The 22,663-nt window shown below is 37.9% G+C and overlaps 1 protein-coding gene across 1 annotated transcript; it reads right to left on the reverse strand.

The window, feature by feature from the left end:
• Nucleotides 1–248: 248 nt before the first annotated feature.
• LOC139114677 (arylsulfatase B-like) lies at nucleotides 249–14,578 on the reverse strand. The gene is made up of 15 exons (XM_070676541.1): nucleotides 14,375–14,578; nucleotides 13,009–13,120; nucleotides 12,281–12,332; nucleotides 10,656–10,759; nucleotides 9,856–9,962; nucleotides 9,068–9,132; nucleotides 8,659–8,760; nucleotides 8,257–8,320; nucleotides 6,154–6,251; nucleotides 5,544–5,686; nucleotides 5,349–5,410; nucleotides 4,206–4,317; nucleotides 3,760–3,803; nucleotides 2,594–2,686; nucleotides 249–1,096 (listed from the first exon to the last, which is right to left on the reverse strand). Exons 1-15 carry the CDS (start codon nucleotides 14,529–14,531, stop codon nucleotides 918–920), a joined length of 1,494 nt encoding a protein of 497 aa, XP_070532642.1. The 5' UTR covers nucleotides 14,532–14,578; the 3' UTR covers nucleotides 249–917.
• Nucleotides 14,579–22,663: the final 8,085 nt, after the last annotated feature.

A 22,663-nucleotide genomic window follows, 5' to 3' on the forward strand; every position in this document is an offset into this window, starting at 1 on the left:
GCGACCACCTCTCTGTGTATACTCCTCAATAATTCGCACAGACATAGGCCTGACTCAGTGGGGTGACAAAATGGTGCTCGATGTACACTCAAAACAGAATCCTTCGTTCATGGAATGTGCAGGGGCAAACTGTATACCAGGGTATGTTTCAAAAGAAACTCGGGTGGATACATATTGTGTCTCAACACTGCGAGCTTGCACAATTTACCACTCTCTCTTAAAAGCGACGATAAAAATGCTGAAAATAATTTCCTTATTTTTGTTCAATCGAACAGATATATTTTCGTGTTCTTCTGAAAGTACATTGACAGAAAACATACGCATGTGATCTGCCTTCTGTGACAGAAAAGTCTAAATGGAAACGTCCCTTGGACATATTTACGCACATCGTACAAGTGGATATTGCTATTCACGGCTTTTCGGTTTCAAACAGTCTTACGCCGTCAACGATCGATCGAAAGTAAGCCACAATTACTTTTTCGGGATGTTCTATGGATCGACATTAGTCTCTGGGATACTGAACTTTGCACAGAATGCGAACGCTACAGTTGTTTTTCATTTTGATTTCGTTTTTGCCTGACGTAATGCTATCTTAAACATCCTGTATCACCAAGTAAACATTGAAATTTTAAATTAAAAATAAATGACGCAAGCCATTTCTCATAAAACCTTTTATACATTTGTATCGCCAACAGAAGAGCAATATCATATTTAAATCTGTCCTAATTTTTGTTCTTTTTCAACGAAATATGCACAGTACTTTGTAATATGGGAAAGGAATTGTCTAGTATACCTAAAGTTCGTATTTCACAATGTCATGTAGCGATCATTTGAAACAAGAATAACGTCCGTACTTTGAAAGTTCGGTTTAGGCCACCTTTAAAAATTATACCGTGAAGAATTCAACCGTCTTGGTATTAACACCATCCAGGCGCCCAGACACCTCCAAAATTTTGTGGATCTGCGAGTTGTGGTACACAAATGCCTCGATCCAATGTGGGCACAAGCTTCTTCTTGTACTCTTCTATCCGTGTGTTCATTTCTTTCACTCTCTGCGGCATTTTCTCTGCGAGGTTAAAACTTTCGGTTGGGTCGTCTTCCGGCGCGATAAGATAGAAAATACAGTAACATCAAAATGAATTAATATATTTAATATGTACACGAAGTTATAGTAACAAAATTATGGATTTTAACGTTCTTTCAGTCGACAAAAAGTGTTTTCCCTTGTATCTGTTTCTGATACCACAATGTGTTATCTTCTTCATCTTATCAGGATTCATAAGATTACAACATTGACTGACTCGAGCACCGGTGTTCAGAGCAGGGCTTCTAAGGGACCGTTCAGTTTTTACGGCCGGGGGGACCCGGCAAAATCCAGGGGGGGTCATCATAATTTTGGAATCCGCGAAGGGGGGGTCATCACTTTTTCACTGGTAGGAAAGGGGGGTCACCACATTTTCAAAACCACAATACCTACAATAAAGTTCACTTTATGCCATGGCCTTGATCGACCCTCTTTACCGGCGGGCCCGCTTTCGGCGGCCCACTACAATAAATATACTTTATGTATTACCCATGACCCTCTTAACAAGCAGATGCCTTTGGCGGCCCACTCCAATTAGGTTTACTTCATGCAATGGCCATGATCGACCCTCTTTACCGGCGGGCCGCCTGCGGCGGCCCACTACAATAAATTAACTTTATTGTAATACCCCATGACCATCTTAACGGCCGGACGCCTTCAGAGGCCCTGTTCAGTAAAGTTTACTTCGTGCAATGGCCATGATCGACCCTCTTTTTACCAGCGGGCCACCTTTGGTTGCCCACTAGAATAAAGTTGACTTTACGTAATGGCCCATGACCCTCTTAACCGGAGGGCTGCCTTTGGCGAACCACTCCAATAAAGTTTACTTTATACAATGTCCATGGACATAAGTTGTCTATGGAAATGAAGTTCAAAATTGCCTTACAGTCTTCCTAATTAACAGACGTTTGCATGGATGTGGCTGAGAAGTTTGTGCACTGGCATCTCTGCTACACGAATAAAGTGCGCCGTGTACCGGAGTTCAAATCCAAACCGTGCGGGTAAATTTGACATATGGGTTTTGGTTATTTTTCAGCGGGGGGGTCATCAAAATTTTTCGTCTGACAAAGGAGGGGTCATCAATTTTTCGCGAAAAATGCAGGGGGGTCTATATTTTTTTGAACACCGGCGACAAGATTTTGCCGCCCCCCCCCCAGGCCGTAAAAACTGAACGGTCCCTAAACAAGTCACTACTTCCACAACAAAGGAATACAGGATAGGGAATAGAGGATATCGACAAAAGAAGACCCGTTGCCCTCGTCCTTCACATAAAATTGCTACTCTGACTCGAACTTCTTAAATTGTTATTGAAGACAGATTACAATATTGTGTCACTATGTACTCGTGTTGCAATAGCGATGACATCCCTATAAAATTACACCGTCATCGCTGTATTGAGGCCAATAGCATGTGGGTGCTACGTTTGAACAGTATATCAGTATACTTGTACGTCTAAAATTAGTCTGAGAGTTGCGAAGCAATTCTGCAAGATGTCTGTATTCGGCTTACTTTTTAAGTCGTACAAATAAACGCCATTTCCTATTAAAGGTGTACATTCAATTTCCAATTTCATCTTGGTTTCTGGTGGTGGAACTCTGCATGCTAAAGAAAACACAGAAAAATAAGGATAAGATAAAAGTAAGTGTACAATCAAAAGTTTAAAGATGTTAAAAAAATAATATCACACACATATATATGTATGTATGTATGTATGTATGTATGTATGTATGTATGTATGTATGTATGTATGTATGTATGTATGTATGTGTGTGTGTGTGTGTGTGTGTGTGTGTATGTATGTATGTATGTATGTATGTATGTATGTATGTATGTATGTATGTATGTGTGTGTGTATGTATGTATGTATGTATGTATGTATGTATGTATGTATGTATGTATGTATGTATGTATGTATGTATGTATGTATGTATGTATGTATGTATGTATGTATGTATGTATGTATGTATGTATGTATGTATGTATGTATGTATGTATGTATGTATGTATGTATGTATGTATGTATGTATGTATGTATGTATGTATGTATGTATGTATGTATGTATTTATGTATGTATCTATGTATGTATCTATGAATAGTTGGAAGGATGGACAGATGGATGGATGGATGAATGGATGGATGGATGGATGGATGAATGGATGTACATACATTGAAAATGGCCAGCGATTTGCTATCAGGTGATGAGGCACTTTTTGAAACTTATATGAGTAAGTACATATACCAGTAAACAAACAAACAAGCAAGCACACATACAAACAAACAGAATGAACAGTCAACACTATTGAAGGGCAAACCCCTTTGCAAACCACTCTTTAAAATGTATCAACAAGCTCTTCTTCTCCAAGGGATGTGTGGATGAAGGCATGTAAAAAGATGAGCAGTTTAACAGGCTAGAGAAAGTAAAGGGTAACATATGCTGGATATTGCAATATCTTTATTTGAAACGGTCATTAACTCGCTGAAAATCTTCAGGCGCCAGTCAACCAGGGTGTTTCGCCCATATATTCGTCCATAATCGAGTATGAAAAACTCAGCTTAAAAGAAAAGTTTCGTCTCCTACTTGAAACTATTATGCCTCACCACAACATACGTTTTGTATTTAGCACTTTTTATCAGTTAGAAGACAACTTTCCATTGCGCATGATTGGTGACCTACCTGAAAAGTGAGGATTACCTACTATCAACTTGTAATTACCAGCCCTGTAGAAACAGAAAACCAAGAGAATGTAAATTACGCTGGTGTAGATAATAGTAAACCATTTCCTTTCAATTATTTAGGAAATCTTATAAGAAACCTGTAAACGTTCACGAAAACGATATTTCACAACAGCATATCCATAAATTAAAAATTAAAATTTAATTTCAATTAAACTTTAATAGAATAAAGGTGGCTGCAAGTATCAATCTCTTTATACCGGATTATTGTAGTTCACTGATCAATCAATAAGTTAAGCCCTTATAAATTACAGTGTGAATTTCACTTTATAACCAGCTGTACTGCTGAGTACTTCGCTGATTACGTGTTCTACACCACGGCACCCTCACTAAAATTAATTTATGTTCAATAATCTAGGTCAAAAGCAATTGTGAATAGTAATCTACCTTATGCCAGCGAGAGGTGTCTTTTCTAAGATATTATACACAAATTCCTTCCTTGGTGATGGCTCGTTCTTTCTCAAGGTATTCCACACATTTAAACCATCCATTTCAGGATCTGAAGGCGTGAGTATGAAGAAATTGTTGTTACGCTGTTCCAAATCTATCGTTTCAATAAAGTATGCACAAATCACAGGCGCCCGTGGGTGCGGTAGTCTGCTAGATCGATCGATTTTCTGCTTGATCTATCGATCCCGTGCTCCATCTGCCCGCCACTGCAACCAAAATATTCCCAAGGTGTGACAGTGAATCACTCAATTTACACACGATTCTACCATACGACGTAATTTATACTACTGCTGATTGGCTAATCAACGACCAAGACGAACGTCATTGCAATACGTCACTGGTGCTGTATAAATGAACCAATCAGCAGTAAAATAAATCACGTCATATTGTAGAATCGTTTTGCAGACCGTGTTTCACTACGTTTGGCCTCAAAACACGGCCGATTTCTTCAAGACGATACGAGTAACATGTTCATCGGCGTGATTTTCGAGAAGATTGTTAAATTTGTGATCAACAAGGTATGGGTGTGTAGTTTTGAATGTTTTGTCTGAGAGCATGGCCAGATGAAAACCCGGGTCGCGTGTAAATTGAGTGACTCTGTTTCACACCTTAGGAGTATTTAGGTTACAGTGGCTGGCAGATCTAACATGGGATCCATAGGTCGAGTAGAAAATCGATAGATCCAGCATAATACTCAACCTACGGGCGCCTGTGGCACAGATAAGATCACAACAATGTCTTGATTTTTTAGTAATGTATTGACGCAAAACAGACCAAAATACATTATATACACATAAATCAATGCAAAGGAGACAGAAAGACACATAGATGTAAACATGCACAAAGAGACAGAATGCACTCATTAATCCATCAAATACATCCATGCATCCATCAATCAGCCATCCATACTTACATATGTACGTAATATCAGAGTACATATATCAGTACACACATGTACACAAAGGTAAATACGGACAGACATACAGACGCTCTACAGTCGTTTTCAATACTTTGTACCCGCACATTGAAGCTCTGAAAGACAAACATGATGGATCTGATATTATAGAAGCTATAATTTACCTAACGTCTTTGCGTCTGCAACAGTCGATAACGTTGGATACCAATCAACGGCATGTATAAGTCTACAGGATGACAAAAATTGTTTGAATTTAATATTATTGGATAACTGAAGAATGTGTCGGTGGTATAATTTAAGTTCATACAATATGGTTGAAACGACGATCGTATATTTTTATCAAATGCCCGGTTCCTTACTGGTTGTTGACATAACCCGTCTTCTCCAGCATACTACCATGAATGAAACCGACAGCCCGGGTACCTCCTTCGAACAATGATCCCTTGGTTCCGCGTAGAGGCCAATTGTTACCTTCAAATCTTTCGTTCTGTGGTGCCCCGTTCTGTTTGGTCAAAAAAATGAACAAAACCGTCATGACATTTTAAAATAATGTTATCATTATAAAAAGGTATGACTATCATATTTGTGATAATGATGATGGTGATGATGATGATGATGGTGATTGTGATGATGATGATGATGATGATGATAATCCGCAGGGATTGAAAACTGTCAAGCAATCTATACAAGTATTGTATCATCATATTTAATCGTTCTTGCTATCCACTTAAAAATAATAATAGAAAGAATAGAAAGAAGTTACAAGTATAACGCCTAAGATTTTGCGGATAAAAAATTATATATATATATATATATATATATATATATATATATATATATATATATATATATATATATATATATATATATATATATATATAGCATTCGCGAAGAATATGTCAAACTACTGACTGTTGGATACACATGTCGTCACTGGACAAAAGGCAAGTATGATATCATGTAACTTACATCCGTGGAAAACACGATGAGAGTGTTATCCCACAATTCATGCCTTCGAAGAGCGTTCATTACTTTTGCAATACCGTCATCCATTGCTGTAATCATGCCTAAAAATAGTATAAAGAATCGTTGGAAGACCTCAACCTAGTTGGTACACGTCATGTGATTCTCGGCATGGAATATAATTACGACTACTCAGAGATCATAAATCTGTCAGACATCCAGTCTAATGAGGAATTAATCGAATCTTTTGTCTTTTGTCTCTTGTTGTTTTTTTTTTGTGTTTTTTTGTTTTGTTTTGAAAGGTCTCTTCACATGCCCATTATTATTAGATAATGATGACGCTGGCGCAAAACATAAAAGCTGGCGTTGTGCGGTAAACACAGGTATTGGTTTAACTGCTCTAGCGATCAATATACTCTTGCAATTTTTTTTATGATGCAAAGAAAGAAATTACCATCGTTCGTCGCTGAAGGTCTTAATCACATCGGTTTGTGAAAGGAATTGGGATGCGTCGTGAGTAAAGGTTATTGCAAGATGTATGTAGTTATTCAAATGTCAATTTCTTCATTCCTTTGTGCATGACAGTATCCATAATAACTAAAGATCTTACCCTTGTCACAGAGTAAGTGATACGATAAGTGCCAAAGTGTCGGTAACTATTAAATACTAATATTTTTCTTCGTTCAGCTAGGAAAATACTCGTGACGTAATGACCGTGTCACCACTCGTCTTCGACTCGTGGTGACACGGTCATTACGTCACGAGTACGACTCGTGGTGACACGGTCATTACGTCACGAGTATTTTCCGAGCAGAACGAAGAAAAATATTAGGGAATAATATACTTATCACATGCACTAGCCAAGAATTCGTTATTTTTTGCAAAGTAAAAGAAGTTTTCGGTGACGATTCCGCATCTAAACTTTTGAACTACTTCAGGAATAATATCAGTACGCCGTGGGCAAGTTGTCAATCATAGTCGTCCGTCGCGTGAGCGAGGAACACGGCGTTCACGTTCATGTACGGAGCAAATGCTAGACGACCTGTCGGTCTACACGTACCTTCCGCAAAGTTATACACTATTTCAAAGATAGCATAGGCCTAGAAATTTACTTCAGACAAAGTTACGCTATTTTTTGGGAACAAAAATCGACTGAATCTCAACGGCGCGAACACTGTGTAACGTCGCGCCTGACCCTGGCGGAACCCACGATGTAAAGTGACCAGCTGCAGCTTTGAGTTCGTTGTTTCCACAAATTTTTCACGTAATTCCCTTGGAATATACAGGCGGTACACTTTTTTGTTTTCGTTGTTCGGATTATTACTGTCGTAGTCTTAGTATGTAAATATCGATTTCATTGCATGACTTTTGGAGGCCTGGACAACATACTTGACCCCCTTGTTGCAGTGGAAACCGTATGTCTACCGTATGAACAGTGTGTCGAAAGTTCAGGTGTCGGCGGGGTCTATACGAATACGAACTCCAACATTAATTGGCCACAAACCTAAAACACAATGACTAAAATTTGTCAAGTAGATGAATTTTGTCGGACTCTAATAATCATGGCTAATTTTGCGATATTTTCACGTCGTCAAACACGTTTCGATCGTGGGTGACATACCGGCTGCCATTTCGTTTGTTTATAATGACAAGCACACCGAAGATCGACGCGAAAAGGTCCGACGCACCCAATTGATGACATAGACACGGGTTGTCGTGACGTAGAACGACCAGAGAATAAATCCCGTATTTTTTGTTCGGAGACGACAAACTTGGCTTGTGCATGTGATAAGCACAATTATCGTATGGTCAAATAAAGAAGCTCAGCCAACGTCATCGTACGTATAATACCATAGATATCATAACAGCAACGTGCATGAATATTTAAACTTGTTGCTGTACACACAGTCCATCATGTGGCTTTAGCTGACAGTCTATCCGTCATATACTTCTCGTGCTTTTAGCCATGTACGTGGATGTACGATAGATTAATTGATAATAGATAAATGAACGAATGTTGGATAGATGGAAGGACACCAATCAGTTGTCCATTCCCGTACAATTTGTTGAGAGTTTGTCTGGTAATTCACGATTTCTTACAATATCTACCTAGTTTGATTCTTCGCTTTTCATTTGCAACTGATGCATACATATCAGTGTATTTTTCTGGAACCTGGTGAAACATGTAAGAAAAGGACGAACGTTTATTAAACAGGATTTGGTATATCTGAATGATTTATAAGTGAGTAGGGAAAGACACCTTGATGTGTTCTTTAATATGGCGAACTCTTAAATATTTGATGTCGCGCTTTTGACTAATTTTTCACCCGAAAATACTATACAGAATGGTTTTTGGCCTGCCATTGCTATATTTGAGTTTTTTTAACACAAATGAGGCACTCTATGATCTTGTATTTACTGGTCAAACACAATGATTGACGGAAAGCTTGCACGGTGGTATTGAGAAACAAAGAAACAAAAACTGTCAACCATCAAAACGTATTTACTGACCTGAAGTGGACTGTGGACATTCTGAAAGGCCAGGTACAGAAAAAATGGCTTGGACTTGTCGTGAGTTTGAATAAACTCAACAGCTTTGCCACTGAACAAATACTAAACAAGAGGATGACACCGAAAAGTACCGTTAAGCAAGTTTGTTTGAAGATCATTGAGAGGCTTCGAAATGACACGATCAGGACTGCACTGCAAAAGTTCAGGACTATGGTATTACTCATTTTTAATGTCGTTATCCAATTAAGAAAGTCTTACAAGTTTTTACGAACATGGAAATAATTGAGACTGTCTAAAAGGGTGTCTTGGGATGGACAAATTTATGTCTTCCTCTGCAGCCATAGCATGTGCATTTATTTGCTCGATGTCTAGGATATCGCATTCATGTTAGAATGTCGAATATACGTACCGTTGAATAAGTTCCGTTTTGTGTTCTGTCAGGTTCAAAGTCATATTGAAGGTCCAAGCCACGTCCTTGTTAATTCAAATGAGATGAACGACAAAGCAAAGTTACGAAGTTAGATAAAATGCTATAATGGCGCTCCTAACTAAACGTCCATACCACTTTAAAGTTCATTAAACAATTTATTGTCCAGCTCTCATACAACTTAGTAGAAAACTTACGAAATTTTTTTCAAAATAATTTCAACAAGGTAGAATGACACTTGAGAAATGTTAAAAAAAACATGACGCTTGAGGAATTTTAGCATTTTTAATGATGCAATGCGGTACTTTCCATATAATATTTTCCCTTATTAAATGCAGAATGACTCTTACCGATGTCAAATAATCTCTATATCTCTCCCTTGATGCGCAGACCTAGCTGACGAAGATGAGTATATTCCTGAAATGTCTCATAACTGACTCCCAGCTTTACAAGGAAGATTCGTATTTTATGCTTTGAAATACGTTATTTGTATTCCTCGTCATGATGTTTTTGAAAGTAAATGTTACCTCGCAGTGTGCATGTGAATTATTGTAAAAAAATAATGTCTCTGCGGTCGCAGTCAGAAAAATGAATTAACTTAGCCGGTTATTGAACCACTCTTTTTGAGAGTGGGGATTTAGCCGAGCGGTTCTCTCTGTTGCCTCTCCGCTAGGCGACTGATGCCGTATGTTGTGAGTTCGAATCCGATTGAAAACTAGCCGTATGTTCTCAATGACAGTTAACCTTCATTTGCTAGGGCAGAAACTTACCTAATACATGTGTGAAGTGTTTTTCGCCACCGCCATAGAATCCGTAAAAGTGATCAAATCCTCGTCCATTCGGTGTGTATTCTTTCTTACAAAAACCCAGATGCCATCTGTAGTCGAATGTTTTACAGATGAGCATATTAATAGTTTTACCCTTGAAAGACCTGGTACGTGTTACTTTTGTTAGTTTCTTTTTCAGGTTTTTGTTTCATCAAAACCAATAAACAAAACAATAAACATAAAAATAAACAGTCCTCATCTTGTCAATATATATCGACTGTGTATTGTGTTCTGCATAGTCAATGATGATAATCAAGTCCAGGTTCGGATTTGAATTAAATTGCCAACATTAAGCATGCGCATAATAAAATGACTAGTTGCAACGATAAACCGAAGACAGGGTATTTCAAAATGTTGCAACAGTCGGCATAGAATCTGTAATTGAAACACGGAACGACATTCCTGAAGAAAAATCGTAAAAAATAGTTACTGTAAACCTTTGAATCGAAATTCATGTACGATCGAAAGTATTTGAGAAATGAATGGAACAGTCATTTCAAATATTTTAACGCAGCGTTTATCACTGTAGCTAAACAGTTGCTTCACAATCACTTGCACGTTAAAGTCTCCTATATGCTCGTGGTCTGTCATGGTAAATTACTGGTTTGTTCAATGTAAAACTCAAACAATGACGAATAGAATTCATAAACTTATTAATGAAGTCATAGATAGATACATAGATACATAGATACATACATACATACATACATACATACATACATAGCTGCTTATTATGTTCTTACTTTCCCACCATGTAGGTCGAGTATCCCAGTTGTTGTAATTTTCTAGGCAGTAACATGAGATGCAAAGGCAACCCAGTCGGCATACTTTGTTTCAGGCCGCCTCCCTAGTAGAAAAATAAAGAATGAAAGAATGAACGAATAAATAAATAAACTAATAAATAAACGAATCAACAATCAATCAATGAATCATTAAATAAAAGTAAAAGACGTAAAAACTAAAAATACAATGAAGTAGATAAAGCTCACAACTCTTTTCATAGATCAGTCCGGTTCATTTCCTAAATTGGCGAAGCTAAACCATATTATTATTTCCACGATTAGCCAAGCACCGATTGGACTACGTCATCGATAAGATTGCAGTCACTGCAGGTTCGTCAGCATTTTATGAATCACTAACGGTTACTTTCGGCCCTCGTGTAGGCCATAAATCCAAAACCTCGAACTTTATTCATGATGAACATAATCCTATGTTCTCCAACTACACTTTGACAAATAATAAGACTGTCAAGCAAAGCAGCAACCAAGATATTTGCGATTCATTTCGATAACTTCTTTCCTGATTTCCTTCAAGTCTCTCGCGTAGAATTTTTGATAGCTGCCATCTCCGATACAAATGGGGTTTTCTGAACGATCTGTGTAGGTACGCGATTTATATTTCGCAGGACTTCAGGACAGAGTCCGGGGATCACTGCAAATATAATGGGGTTCTGTTGTCTTAGCCAGATTAAAATGGTATGCGATTTTGAAAATGTGTGTTGACAGAGTGGTTACACAACTGTCCGACATTACGACAGAATACGGTAGAATTTTCGATAGCTGCCATCTCCGATACAAATGGGGTTTTCCGAACTATCTCAGAAGGTACACAATTTATATTTCGCGGGACTTAAGGCCAAAGTCCGTGGATCACAGCAATATATTTGGTTTGGTTGTTTGAGCCAGACTAAATATGGTACGCGATTTTGAAAGTGTGTGTTGACAGAGTGGCCATACAACTGTTCGAGATTATGACAGGATACGGCGCAATTATTTGTTATTTCACAAATGACATTCGTATTGAAATGTGCAACGCCAAGTGTTCTGTCAAAACTCTTCCTTCAAAACTGACTGTATTTTTGACACGGATCAATGACGATTTATGCCATAGCGTGTGAGGATTCCTGACTGAAGAATGGAATGCTTTGATTACCAAATATCTTGATATGGTTATTTAAGGGGCCAATAATACTAACCTTTGATGATTTTTTCATTATTTTTATTTTGTATATCAATTGCAACTTCCTATTCGACTCCCCAAGAATGTTGAAACACCCATTATTTAGCTTGACAACTTAGCGTCTATTTGTGTAAAATGCATTGTTATTGTTTACATTTGAATCCGAGTACGGACAACTTTAAGTCACTTTTCAACAATAACAATGCAGTTTACACACATACAGGCCGCGTTGACAAGCTGAAAAATGTGTATATCAACATGCTTTTGGAAGTAACACAAGGAGGTGTGGTTGACATTCAAAACAAAAATGGCGAAAAATTTATCAAAAGTTAGCATATACTGGCTTTTTAATTATGGTACACATTTTACGCTCGATTAGACCAGTGTATTTATCTTTGAACAGACTTACCTGGAAGCCTAATCGGTACGGGTAATATCCACTCATAATAGCTGCCCTGGACCTGAGAAAAGTGCGATAATTGACGTAAGTCTTTGCAGGCTTTTTTTGAACTTTTCATTAAACCGTTATCCAAAAATGTTTTACTAACTCTATCTTACATTGATATACCCGTCAAAGATTATTACGTTGACTAATGAAGAACTTGATATGTAGTTGATACACGGCCTGTAACATGTTAAGCTTCGCGACGTAAAATTCATTTATCTTCTGAAACGATGCATAGTCATAGGCATATAGAGAGCGTTGTCATGCATGTCCGAGATTTTTGTATATATATGTATAGAACATATGCAAAGAGAACAAAAATGAAAAGTGTAGTGATGTCGATAAACCTCGTGAAATAATGACACAAAGCTAATTGAAGTCACAGCTATTTCTGTCAGACATGTCATAATGTCGCAAAAAGTGAAAAACAATTGTGTATATATTTATGTCACCTTCCCTCATGAGAACCTGTTATGCGTGGAGTGTTCCAAAATACGCTTTGGGATTTAGTACCAGTTTACCCGACAGTCAGTGCATCAGTGAAAATATCAATAGTGCAGACTAAAGTCAATAAGTCAATAAAGACTTCAAAGATTCTTCTTTCAAACAATCGTTTAGATTGAGGACAAATAAAATTCCTGATCTGAGGATAATGACGGTAGACAAATTGATAAATTACATATAACACTTACGGACTGCACGACTGTGAAACATAAGATTGGTTTAGAATGACGCCCTCTCTGGCCAGTTTATCGATCGTAGGTGTGATCACCAGAGGATTGAGGTAGCCAACATCGCCCCAACCTAACGAACAACAAAAGGATAAAAAGGATAAACATGATACTGCGTAAGTCGGCTGATTTTCATAGCAAATTATGCTCTCTCTCTCTCTCTCTCTCTCTCTCTCTCTCTCTCTCTCAGTAAACCAACTATTGTTTTGTTTAGCTGGTTATAAAATACGGTTTATAACGCTAGTCATGAGTCCATAGTGACAGAGTGACGAAAAGACCATGTTGACTTAATACAAAATCCCACTTTCAAATAGTAAAAGAGCTGTGTGTTAATGTATGTTTCCTCACTGAAGATTAAATTGTGAGCTTCATAACAAGGCAATCCTGATTATTTTATATAACAGCAAAGCGAAACCCGTAGTGACATCGAAATCATCAACAGTGCACTACATTTCTTATCAAAATATGTAATTGTAATTTAGAAATGTGTCTTCTTAAAGAATATCTCCTTAAAATTCTGACAATTTAGTGCCATGATTTTTTAACGTTGGGAGCAATTTGAAGGGGGGGGGGTTTAATACCTCAGTGATTTAGAGGTAGGCGTAAGGTGTTGTTATATTTTTTAGGTCGAAAGTTTTTAAGGGCATTTTAATAGTGTTATCCCTTTGTTTTATATTTTAAACTTAGTGTTAAAAGGGGAAGATGTACAACAGTCTACTAAATAACGAAGCATTTAAATATGACGAGTTTGCTAAGTCAGGAGTGGATCTGAAATCAAATTATCCTACTGGAGCAACCTCGTGGGAAATTACAATGCTCGATGCTAAAGCAGAGCGTTATAAATAATAACACAAAATTACTTCAAGTACAAAGTAATGATATGTCTTGCTTAAGTTTTATGCATCCTGCAATCATCACTTCTTCTGTCTGATGATTGCAGGATGCATGAAACTTAAGTAACAGATATCATCACTTTATACTTGAAGTAATTTTGTGTTATATATATATATATATATATATATATATATATATATATATATATATATATATATATATATATATATATAAAATATAACAGAACAACAGAAGCAAAGCAACGGAAACATTCGAAAATAAAATATAATATATATATATATATGTATATATATATATATATATATATATATATATATATATATATATATATATGTGTGTGTGTGTGTGTCTGTGTGTGTGCGTGTGTGTGTGTGTGTGTTGTGTGTGTGTGTGATGAAAAAAATGCTGAGAGTAAAGTAGTCTGACGATTGCTATTTGTTTTTTGGCTAGTATCAATCCTTCATACACTTACCGAGGTCGTCGGCTAAGATGAAGACGATGTTATGCTTCTTGAGCGGAACAGTTGAGGGAGAATCTCGCTGGAATAGAACACGTTTGTAATTTCGCACGACGAAGTAACATGTAAGGGCCAACAAAAAACATACCACAAGACGTCCTTTAGCATGCATCGCTTACTGTTATGCTTATATGCATAAGTTGTGAACGTGAAAGATATTTTATGATCGGAGAATGAAACTATGCTAAATATCAGCGAAAATGTCACATTATGGTAAAATTTTAATAACATATGGCACGAAAGATTATCTCCTGTAAAATAATTGTTACTGTGGCATTTCGTTTTTCTTTGCTTCCATTGTTATCACGTCAGCAATGTGTATATTTAACATTAACGTGACAGAAATGTGGCTCCACTCAGGTCCGAAAGATGATTCACCATTGCTACTGACGAGAATTGAAATAGGACAACCCCTAAACAACCAAATACATGTAAACAAAAAAAAAATGTCCAAAAAAGGCAGCGGAACTACATTGAACATTCCACAACAAACGATTCCATCTCACCTTCTTTTTATCTTCTCACGTCGACTGATTAAATCACAGCAATGTTTCTTTATGTACGTTAGCTCTTGCTTCTACTTTTAAGGGAGCGTTCATTTATTATGGCCGAGAGTGGGCCGGCAAATTCTTCTATTAAAGTAGGTAAACCCTCTGCCCATTCAAAAGTTATAGAAGATTATCCAAGGCTTCTCAATCGCGAGCAATTGCTAGAGCCAATTTTGATGACTTGTCAATACCATGTTCTTTGCATAATCGATAATCATATTATTATAAGCAATATTTGGACCATCATGACACTAGCAGTATGATGGATTTGCAAATGGAATGCGTCAATGACTCGCTTAAGGTAATATGCACCTCGAAAGTGAAAGACTTAAACTTTTGCTCTAACTTTCCTCAAGGAATCTTTCAATCATTCTCTTTCAAAATCAAGCATAAAAATAGGGGGTCACCGTGCAAATTTTTGTCCTAGAGAAACAAATTACCCAAGATTTACCGATATTAGAAATTCAAAATGGCCGCCATCCCTGTGTTAACTCTATGGAGAAAAATAAAAAATTTTGAATTTCGAAAAACTAAGCCGGTGAAAAGTTTTCTTTCACCAAGAGCTTTAAAATGAACCCCCACATGTGGTATATCAGAAGAGAATTGTAAAAATTTGAGAGTCCCAATGTCTGTCCCCGAGGTGCGTTCTACCTTAATACGGAGAATCAAACGTGTTTCCCGTAATATTTTTGTGCCATGAAAACAGGGCTTGTATACTGGGTGAACATTTTGACACAAATTAAGCGACTAGCTCCTCACGCTGTGCAGTTTGGGAAAAAAACATGCCCTTGGCACTTTTTCCTTTTCAGTTGATCCCTATGGCTTTGCAGGCTCACTCCCAGTCCATAATAACGGAATGCGTATGGCGCATAATCAGGGCCGAAATTAGCACCTAACATTCTGAGTGAAATGCATCCGCTTTGAGCCAACCTCAATGCAACTCTCGTGAAATGCATTCCCTTTGAGCCAACCTCAATGCAACTCTCCTGAAATACATTCGCTTTGAGCCGCGACTCACTTAAATCGAACTCCCTGGATTCCATTTGAAGCTCAACTCATTTGAACTACACTGCTTTCGTCTTGCTTGAAACTCATTTTTAGTTGAACACATTCGAGTCGGGGCACAGTCCCTGTGTGTGTGGGCGGGGGGGGGGGACTTGGTTCGGGCAAACCATTATTGGATTGGGTTCCCTGCACTCTGCATTCGATTGAAATGAAGGCACTTTTGAGTTGAGAAAACCACATGTTCATTGGAGTACATTGAATAAGCTTAATAACTTGTGTGGATGGCATTCTTTCTTACTTTATTTGACTTTGAATTTACTTTACTGTAAATTGACGGTGCCAAAATGTGGTTGGCAATAAACCAACCCATCATTAACGTGACTAACTTTGGTCAGACAAAATGAGACGTCACAACGTGTCATACCGATGTCACATGACGTCATTAATATATTCAGGTGTTTTCTGTCGTTGCTGGGGATCTGAAAAAATGACCCGACAGTGCAGTGCTAAATTCCAGTTTTACGGCCGAGTTAACGTTACACGAGGCAACTTGTTGAGGAACGCGACAAGCAACGCCATGTTGCCTCGTTTGTATGAAGTCGTCACGTCGCTCGAGGAGCTAGGTCAGGTAAGGTCGCCTGGCAAACCGATATGCCAGCGACCCACGCTGGTCTCGGGTACCTAGACTGCTCTGCGGGGCTCTCTCCAGCCGTCCGGCCGGAAGGGAGCCCCCAGAGCAGTCTGAGTAACCGAGACTAGACTGGCGATACAGTCGCCTGTCGCTTGGACAGTTGTCTTTTGTACATAGTGCTTCGCGTAGCCTGAGGCAAGCTTGACCTCTACTTATGTTCAGAAAAGTGATTCTCTTTGCGCTCATCGATCGTAACTTGTTAGTACATGTAGTTTACCAAACTCGGACAGGAACGATACATACAAAAATTGCAAAAAATTCGATCAATCAATCAATAACTAAAACAATCAATCAATCAATCTATACATAAACCCCAAGCAAAATCGGCCCCTCTATTAATTCTAATTATTCGGGAAAATTAGTGAATTAGGCCAGAGAAAAAAAATCTTGCTCATGGGAATTTTTGGACGAAGGGTCAAGAGCGGCGAGCGAAATGGTTTTTGTTATTTTAATTCTTTTAGGCAAAAGGTAACCGCGGTTCCTTGAAATTTTTGCCGAATGCTGGCGATCAAATTAATAGTCATGGTGTACTAACAATCAAAAAAAGGAGAAATTTCAGCCAAAAATTGACCCAGTTTGTGTCGTGATTTGCAAAATTCAGACGTCGCAACAACGTGTTGACAGAGCTCAGTGCAGACACGTCGGAAGTCTCATTCAGAATCCCACATGGCCACGAAAACCCGACGAAGTGTAGGGCGACAGGGGCGTTTCTAAAGTATCTCCAATGCAGAAGTATTAATTTGCCGAAATAAAAAAATCCAAACCGGGCAAAGTAGAAGCGGCGATTACGATGAACATTTTTTTCTTTGTGGCCTTACCTTTTAAATATTAGATCAATAAAGTTGCTAGAATAATGAACATAACATTCATTTTTCGACAATATTTTTCGCACGTTAAGCTTTACCATGAGCTGATTATTTACATGTTAATGACCGATATTTTTTCAAACTTTCAAATATTATATTAGGCGTGTATTTCCAAAGTTCCCCTAAATAAACTATGCTGTCATTCAAACGTTAGCCACTCCGGGTTACGTGTTCGTAACAACTCTTGACAAACCTCAAATTGTCGAAGTTATTTTGTATTCATTAAAACCTATATCACTCTGTGCACGTTAACATGACGTTATTTGCATTACTAAATGATACGCATACGCAAGGACGTGCTTTAATCGATACCCGTGAGGCATTTCTGTCATTAGACGTATTTGACCCCCTCCCCCTGAACACTGCATTGTTGCATTGCACCACTATCTGTCACAAAATATCAATCCTTTTTTCAGTGTTGCAGAACAGTTAAAATTGTAATTTCTAATTTATGGTTTGCACATGTCTAAAATCCACCCAAAATGTCACAATATGACACCATTTCAATAGCTAAATTTTCAAGTTACTACAAAACGGGGCGTGCATGACCACCTTTCACATGACCACTGCACGGTTGCATCGCTCACGAGAGTCATCCCTTTTTCCAGTGTCACTGAAAATTGATTTTGAAATTTCATATTGCTTTCACGTTGCTTTACTGTGCTGTAAAATGTTTATCTTTAAATAAAGTAATCATAGCTTTGTCAATACAGAGATTTTTGTGACGTTATCCCCAAGATAATTACTGATAATGTCTCTAAATGTCCCGTATTGTGGCCTCAAATGTTTTCGACATCTATAAATTCCCTAGCATTGCCAAAACTATAAACAACCAAATTACTCCGGACCTTAATGGACTCAAGTAAACTTTCCACGCCATAATGTACACGGCTTAGTTTCTTACATTATTTTGTGCAAAGTTTCCTTTCGTCCCTTGTTGCCCTTGAGAGGGACATTATTCCGTAAATATTTAATTATTAACAATAGTTAAGAAAAAATAATTATCACTTTTACATATGTAGGCCTACTTGCATTAAATCAAAGCGAATGTCCTTCGGTTTTCATAGTAATGAGTCTGTGACTTTGAAATGTGTTGTTACCTCCAGGTTTATAGTTTAGATGTAAATTGTATGTTTACGGCGCATAATCAGGGCCAAAATTAGCACCTAACATTCTGAGTGAAATGCATGGCTTTGAGCCAACCAGTGAGACTGAGTATGGCCGTCAGTACCTGTGATCACAACTTTTCATAGATTAAAATTTTGTTGTCAGAGGCGCTTACGGCAACAGTGCTGTTTGTCACAACAGCTGGATATGATCGGTTTTGTATTCTCAGCTATGTGGAATGCCACACATGTTGCTGCACTTCACTCGCCTCGAGACTAACGCATTATAGCATAAAGGTCACTACAGTACGGGTAAGCCTAATTCAAGATTCACGATTCAAGATTCACGATTCATGTTCTGCAGTTTAAGCTATAAGTACATGCATTTTCACTCAAATTGACTTTTTCGATTCATAGACACTGAGAAATCATCATTAGGGTTCAACGGTGCCTTCTATACGCATAAAGTAGTACCCTGCAATATGATTGTTGACACATTCTACATACAGAGGGATTGGAAAGAAATTACAGGGAGGGACGGCCGGTGTTTTTACAAAAGTGTCCCGTCAAAAGTATTTGCAAGAAAAAAGTGACACTCCCGAACGAAGTTTACATGAGCAACAAACAGTGACCCTCTCCCTATGTGGCGCAATCCATATCAATTATATTTAGACCCTTTCTCTTGCGGCCGTCATGGATTTTAACTTAAAAACTAACCTCATTAGCATCAAAATTAACAATCAAATTTCCCTGCAAATACTTTGTTGATCAAAGAGCCAGGTTCCTATATGCCAAATTTCAAGGTCAAAAGTCCTGTCAAGAGAAAATTTTTAAAGTATTATTTTTTCGAATTTTCTATGACCTTTGACCTTCCCTACACCTCTGCGCCTGAGCTATCGCTTTATCCTATCCTACCTAAGAGTTTTAGAGGACTAGTGTCTATTGAAAAATGACTTGTATGGAACCAAACTGCATACCCAAATTTTGGGGTTTCCCTGACCTTTGACCCTTACATCATTCTGTACATCATTAATTATGCACATATCTAATTCTAGGTTAGCAAATAGAGCCAGAAGTCTGATTTTTGGTGGAAAGGGATAATTACTGGGCCTATAAATCAGTTAACAAATTTCAGTTGCGTGTGAAAATTTGACAACTCTTTATTGGTTCTTTATTGTATATGGAAATAATCACACATAAACTTAAGTAATAAACAATCACGCACAAACAAACAAAAAACAAACAACCAGGAGAATGAGTTTCCTATGGGAACACTTCACTGTTTTTCACAGTAATGAGTCTGTGATTTTGAAATGTTTAGTGATGTCCAAATTTATCGATTACTTGAATGACGCCTTTTTCATAAGCCGTTGATTGAACACGGTAGTAGACTGATTAGGGGACACAGGTCTGTCGTTTATGAGTGGTGGAAGATGATATATGATCCGTTGACATTTCACTAGTTTGGCGCCACATGTTGCCACACTTTATGGACCAATGCAAACACACATGTGCACAAATGAATCAAGCAGAAATCTCAAATTTGTACGACTTTTGAATTAAAGAGAATTTGTCCCGCTTAAAGAGAATCGTGTACATATTTTGCTCGTCAATCTTCTATTGAGAGCACTGGAGGCATATTTAGGGACTTGTCAGTTTCTACTGCCTGGGGAGCGGTGGAATCATGGCGGTTACTTTGTTTTTGACTTTAGTGATGGGGGTCACCATGTGTTTGAAATGCCCAAAAGGGGGGGGGGAGCAGTGTGTTTTTGAATTTTAATACAGGCTCATATTTGCCTAAAATACATCACACATGCTACGAATTTCATTATTCGATTTCGTTTTTGGCGCGCCCTTCGGGCGCCTAACTTTAACATATCAGACATACATTTTTCAGCACGACCTTCGGGCGCGTGACTATATTATATCAGACATATATATCAGAGATATCTGGATGATTTAATATTTTTCGGCGCGTCCTTTGGGAATGGAACTTTAATATATCCGAGATATGTGTCAGAGATATCTTTATGTTGGCAAATTGAAAGTATGTTTTGCAAAGTGTACTAATCATGAAATCGGCAGTTCATATGAAAAGCATGACAAAGTCCTGATCCTTTTCATTAAGGCCACCAAACACTAGATATCCCTATAAGAGATATTTTACTCAAAAACATTAAATATGCCTTTTCACAGATATTCATAGGAATTTGATTTCTGACATGGAAAAATGCAAAAATAATAGAAAATGTTGTGGTCCCGTCAAACAAAATTATTCTATCAAATTTACAAGGCAGGCACCCGTGCATTGCTTTTGCTTTGTTAGCTTCAGATTTTCTCCGCCATACTTCAGTAGAACACCGGAGGAGGCTGCATCAGTGCAAGACAGTGTCACATTATCCGGGGACCGCGACGATGTGTTGAACGGAACCAACGTTTGTAGTTTTGTCGGCGTTTTGTATAAAGCTGCAGTTCTCTTTCTGCATTCATGTTAGTATATAAAAGGGCATTTCAAAACACGTGTTACATGGTTCGTATCTACTCTCATGGAATATTGCAATGTTGACACGCTGCACCTGTTGCCTTATGTCTGGGATGAGATTATCGGAATTAACCAAAGTAGAGGCTATCGAAGACTTGAAGTGTGGTTCAGGCACTCCCGTGTTGCTCTCTATGTTTAAAAATGTGGTGTAGATTTAAAGCTGTTCATGATATGTTTACTTGAATATGACATTGCAGGTAAATCAAAGATCGAAAGAATTTCTAGCAATCATAAACACCAGAACAGCTCTTTGTTGGTTATAGCAATGTTATAAGTTGAAAAACCCGCACAATATCCAAAAAAGTTTTTGCTCTGTGACGCTCAATGGCTAAACTACCCTGTATGCTCTGGAGAGTATGTGCGTGAATTCAGTTTTCTTTTGAAAGTTTCCAAGTTAGGGGATTCTCTGATGTTGAGTGGTAGTGCCTCCCATAGTTAAGGTGCAGCGTATGAAAATGCACGGCCGCCATAGGCGATGGTTTTGTAGGTTGTACATGTTAAAAGTTTCTTGGTGGATAAACGGAGTGTACGAGTTGGAATACAGGAGTCTGGTTGTGAATAGCTTTGAAGGTTAACAGCAAAATTTTGTAGTCATTGGACGAACTGGTAACCAATGGAGATGGGTGAGAACTGGGGTGATTGGCGTAAATTTCCTAGTGCGTGTAATTATTCTCCCTGCAGCATTTTGAGCTCGTTGTAACAGGCCTAATGTGTTATCTAGGAGTCCATATAGAAGTGAATTACAACAGTCAATGGTGGCTGACATGGTTGCATGTATTAAGGTTTGGTATGCTTGATTATTATAGTGAGGGAGCGTCGTAGAGATCTAATGCGGCGGAGAAGGCTGTATATTGATTACCTAGTGTACATGTGATCATTGTTAAAAAGACTGCCGATATTGTGAACAGATGACACAGGTACGATAGGAGCAGAACCACACCAGGCCCAAACAACACTAGCATTCATGACTACTACACCATATAATGTTTATGTAGTGTGAATATATTATATATATATATATATATATATATATATATATATATATATTATATATTGTTATGTAGGTCATTTCCCCCACACTCATCATGACCTGAGTTCAATTAGTCTAGAACATTCTCAAGGTCACTGCCCTTGATGACCTCACAACCTTGAATTCAATTAGTCATGTTTGGAATGTTCTGAAAGTTGATTAGTTGTGTAAGGGAGATAATTTTAGAACAGTAATTAGCATGTCAATAAAAGTTCTAGATTGTTCTTATATGCCTTTATAAAAGGACGTGCACAGCTTCCAGTCAGACTTTGGGATCGTGTCTCTTGTGTGTTACATAAACTCCAGCAGTAGTCATTCTCAAGACTTTTCAAGACCTTCACTGTCAACGCTGGATTTATACTGTGGTCTTTGTGCAGCTTCAAGCCTGCAAGCCAAAGGACTGTTCATTCATCCAACTGACTGTTACAACTCTGAGACTGGAGCTTTGCCGTCCCA

The sequence above is a fragment of the Ptychodera flava genome, chromosome 16 (genome assembly GCF_041260155.1).
Source record: "Ptychodera flava strain L36383 chromosome 16, AS_Pfla_20210202, whole genome shotgun sequence".
Lineage (NCBI taxonomy): Eukaryota > Metazoa > Hemichordata > Enteropneusta > Ptychoderidae > Ptychodera > Ptychodera flava.

Excerpts from the sequence above, each read along its gene's own strand:
- LOC139114677 (XM_070676541.1), bottom strand. The coding sequence starts at position 14,531 with ATGCATGCTAAAGGACGTCTTGTGGTATGTTTTTTGTTGGCCCTTACA. Across the intron at positions 4,318-5,348 it reads TGCAGACGCAAAGACGTTAG|ATCCTGAAATGGATGGTTTA; the intron begins GTAAATTATAGC and ends TCACGCCTTCAG. Across the intron at positions 2,687-3,759 it reads AGGTAATCCTCACTTTTCAG|CATGCAGAGTTCCACCACCA; the intron begins GTAGGTCACCAA and ends TGTTTTCTTTAG.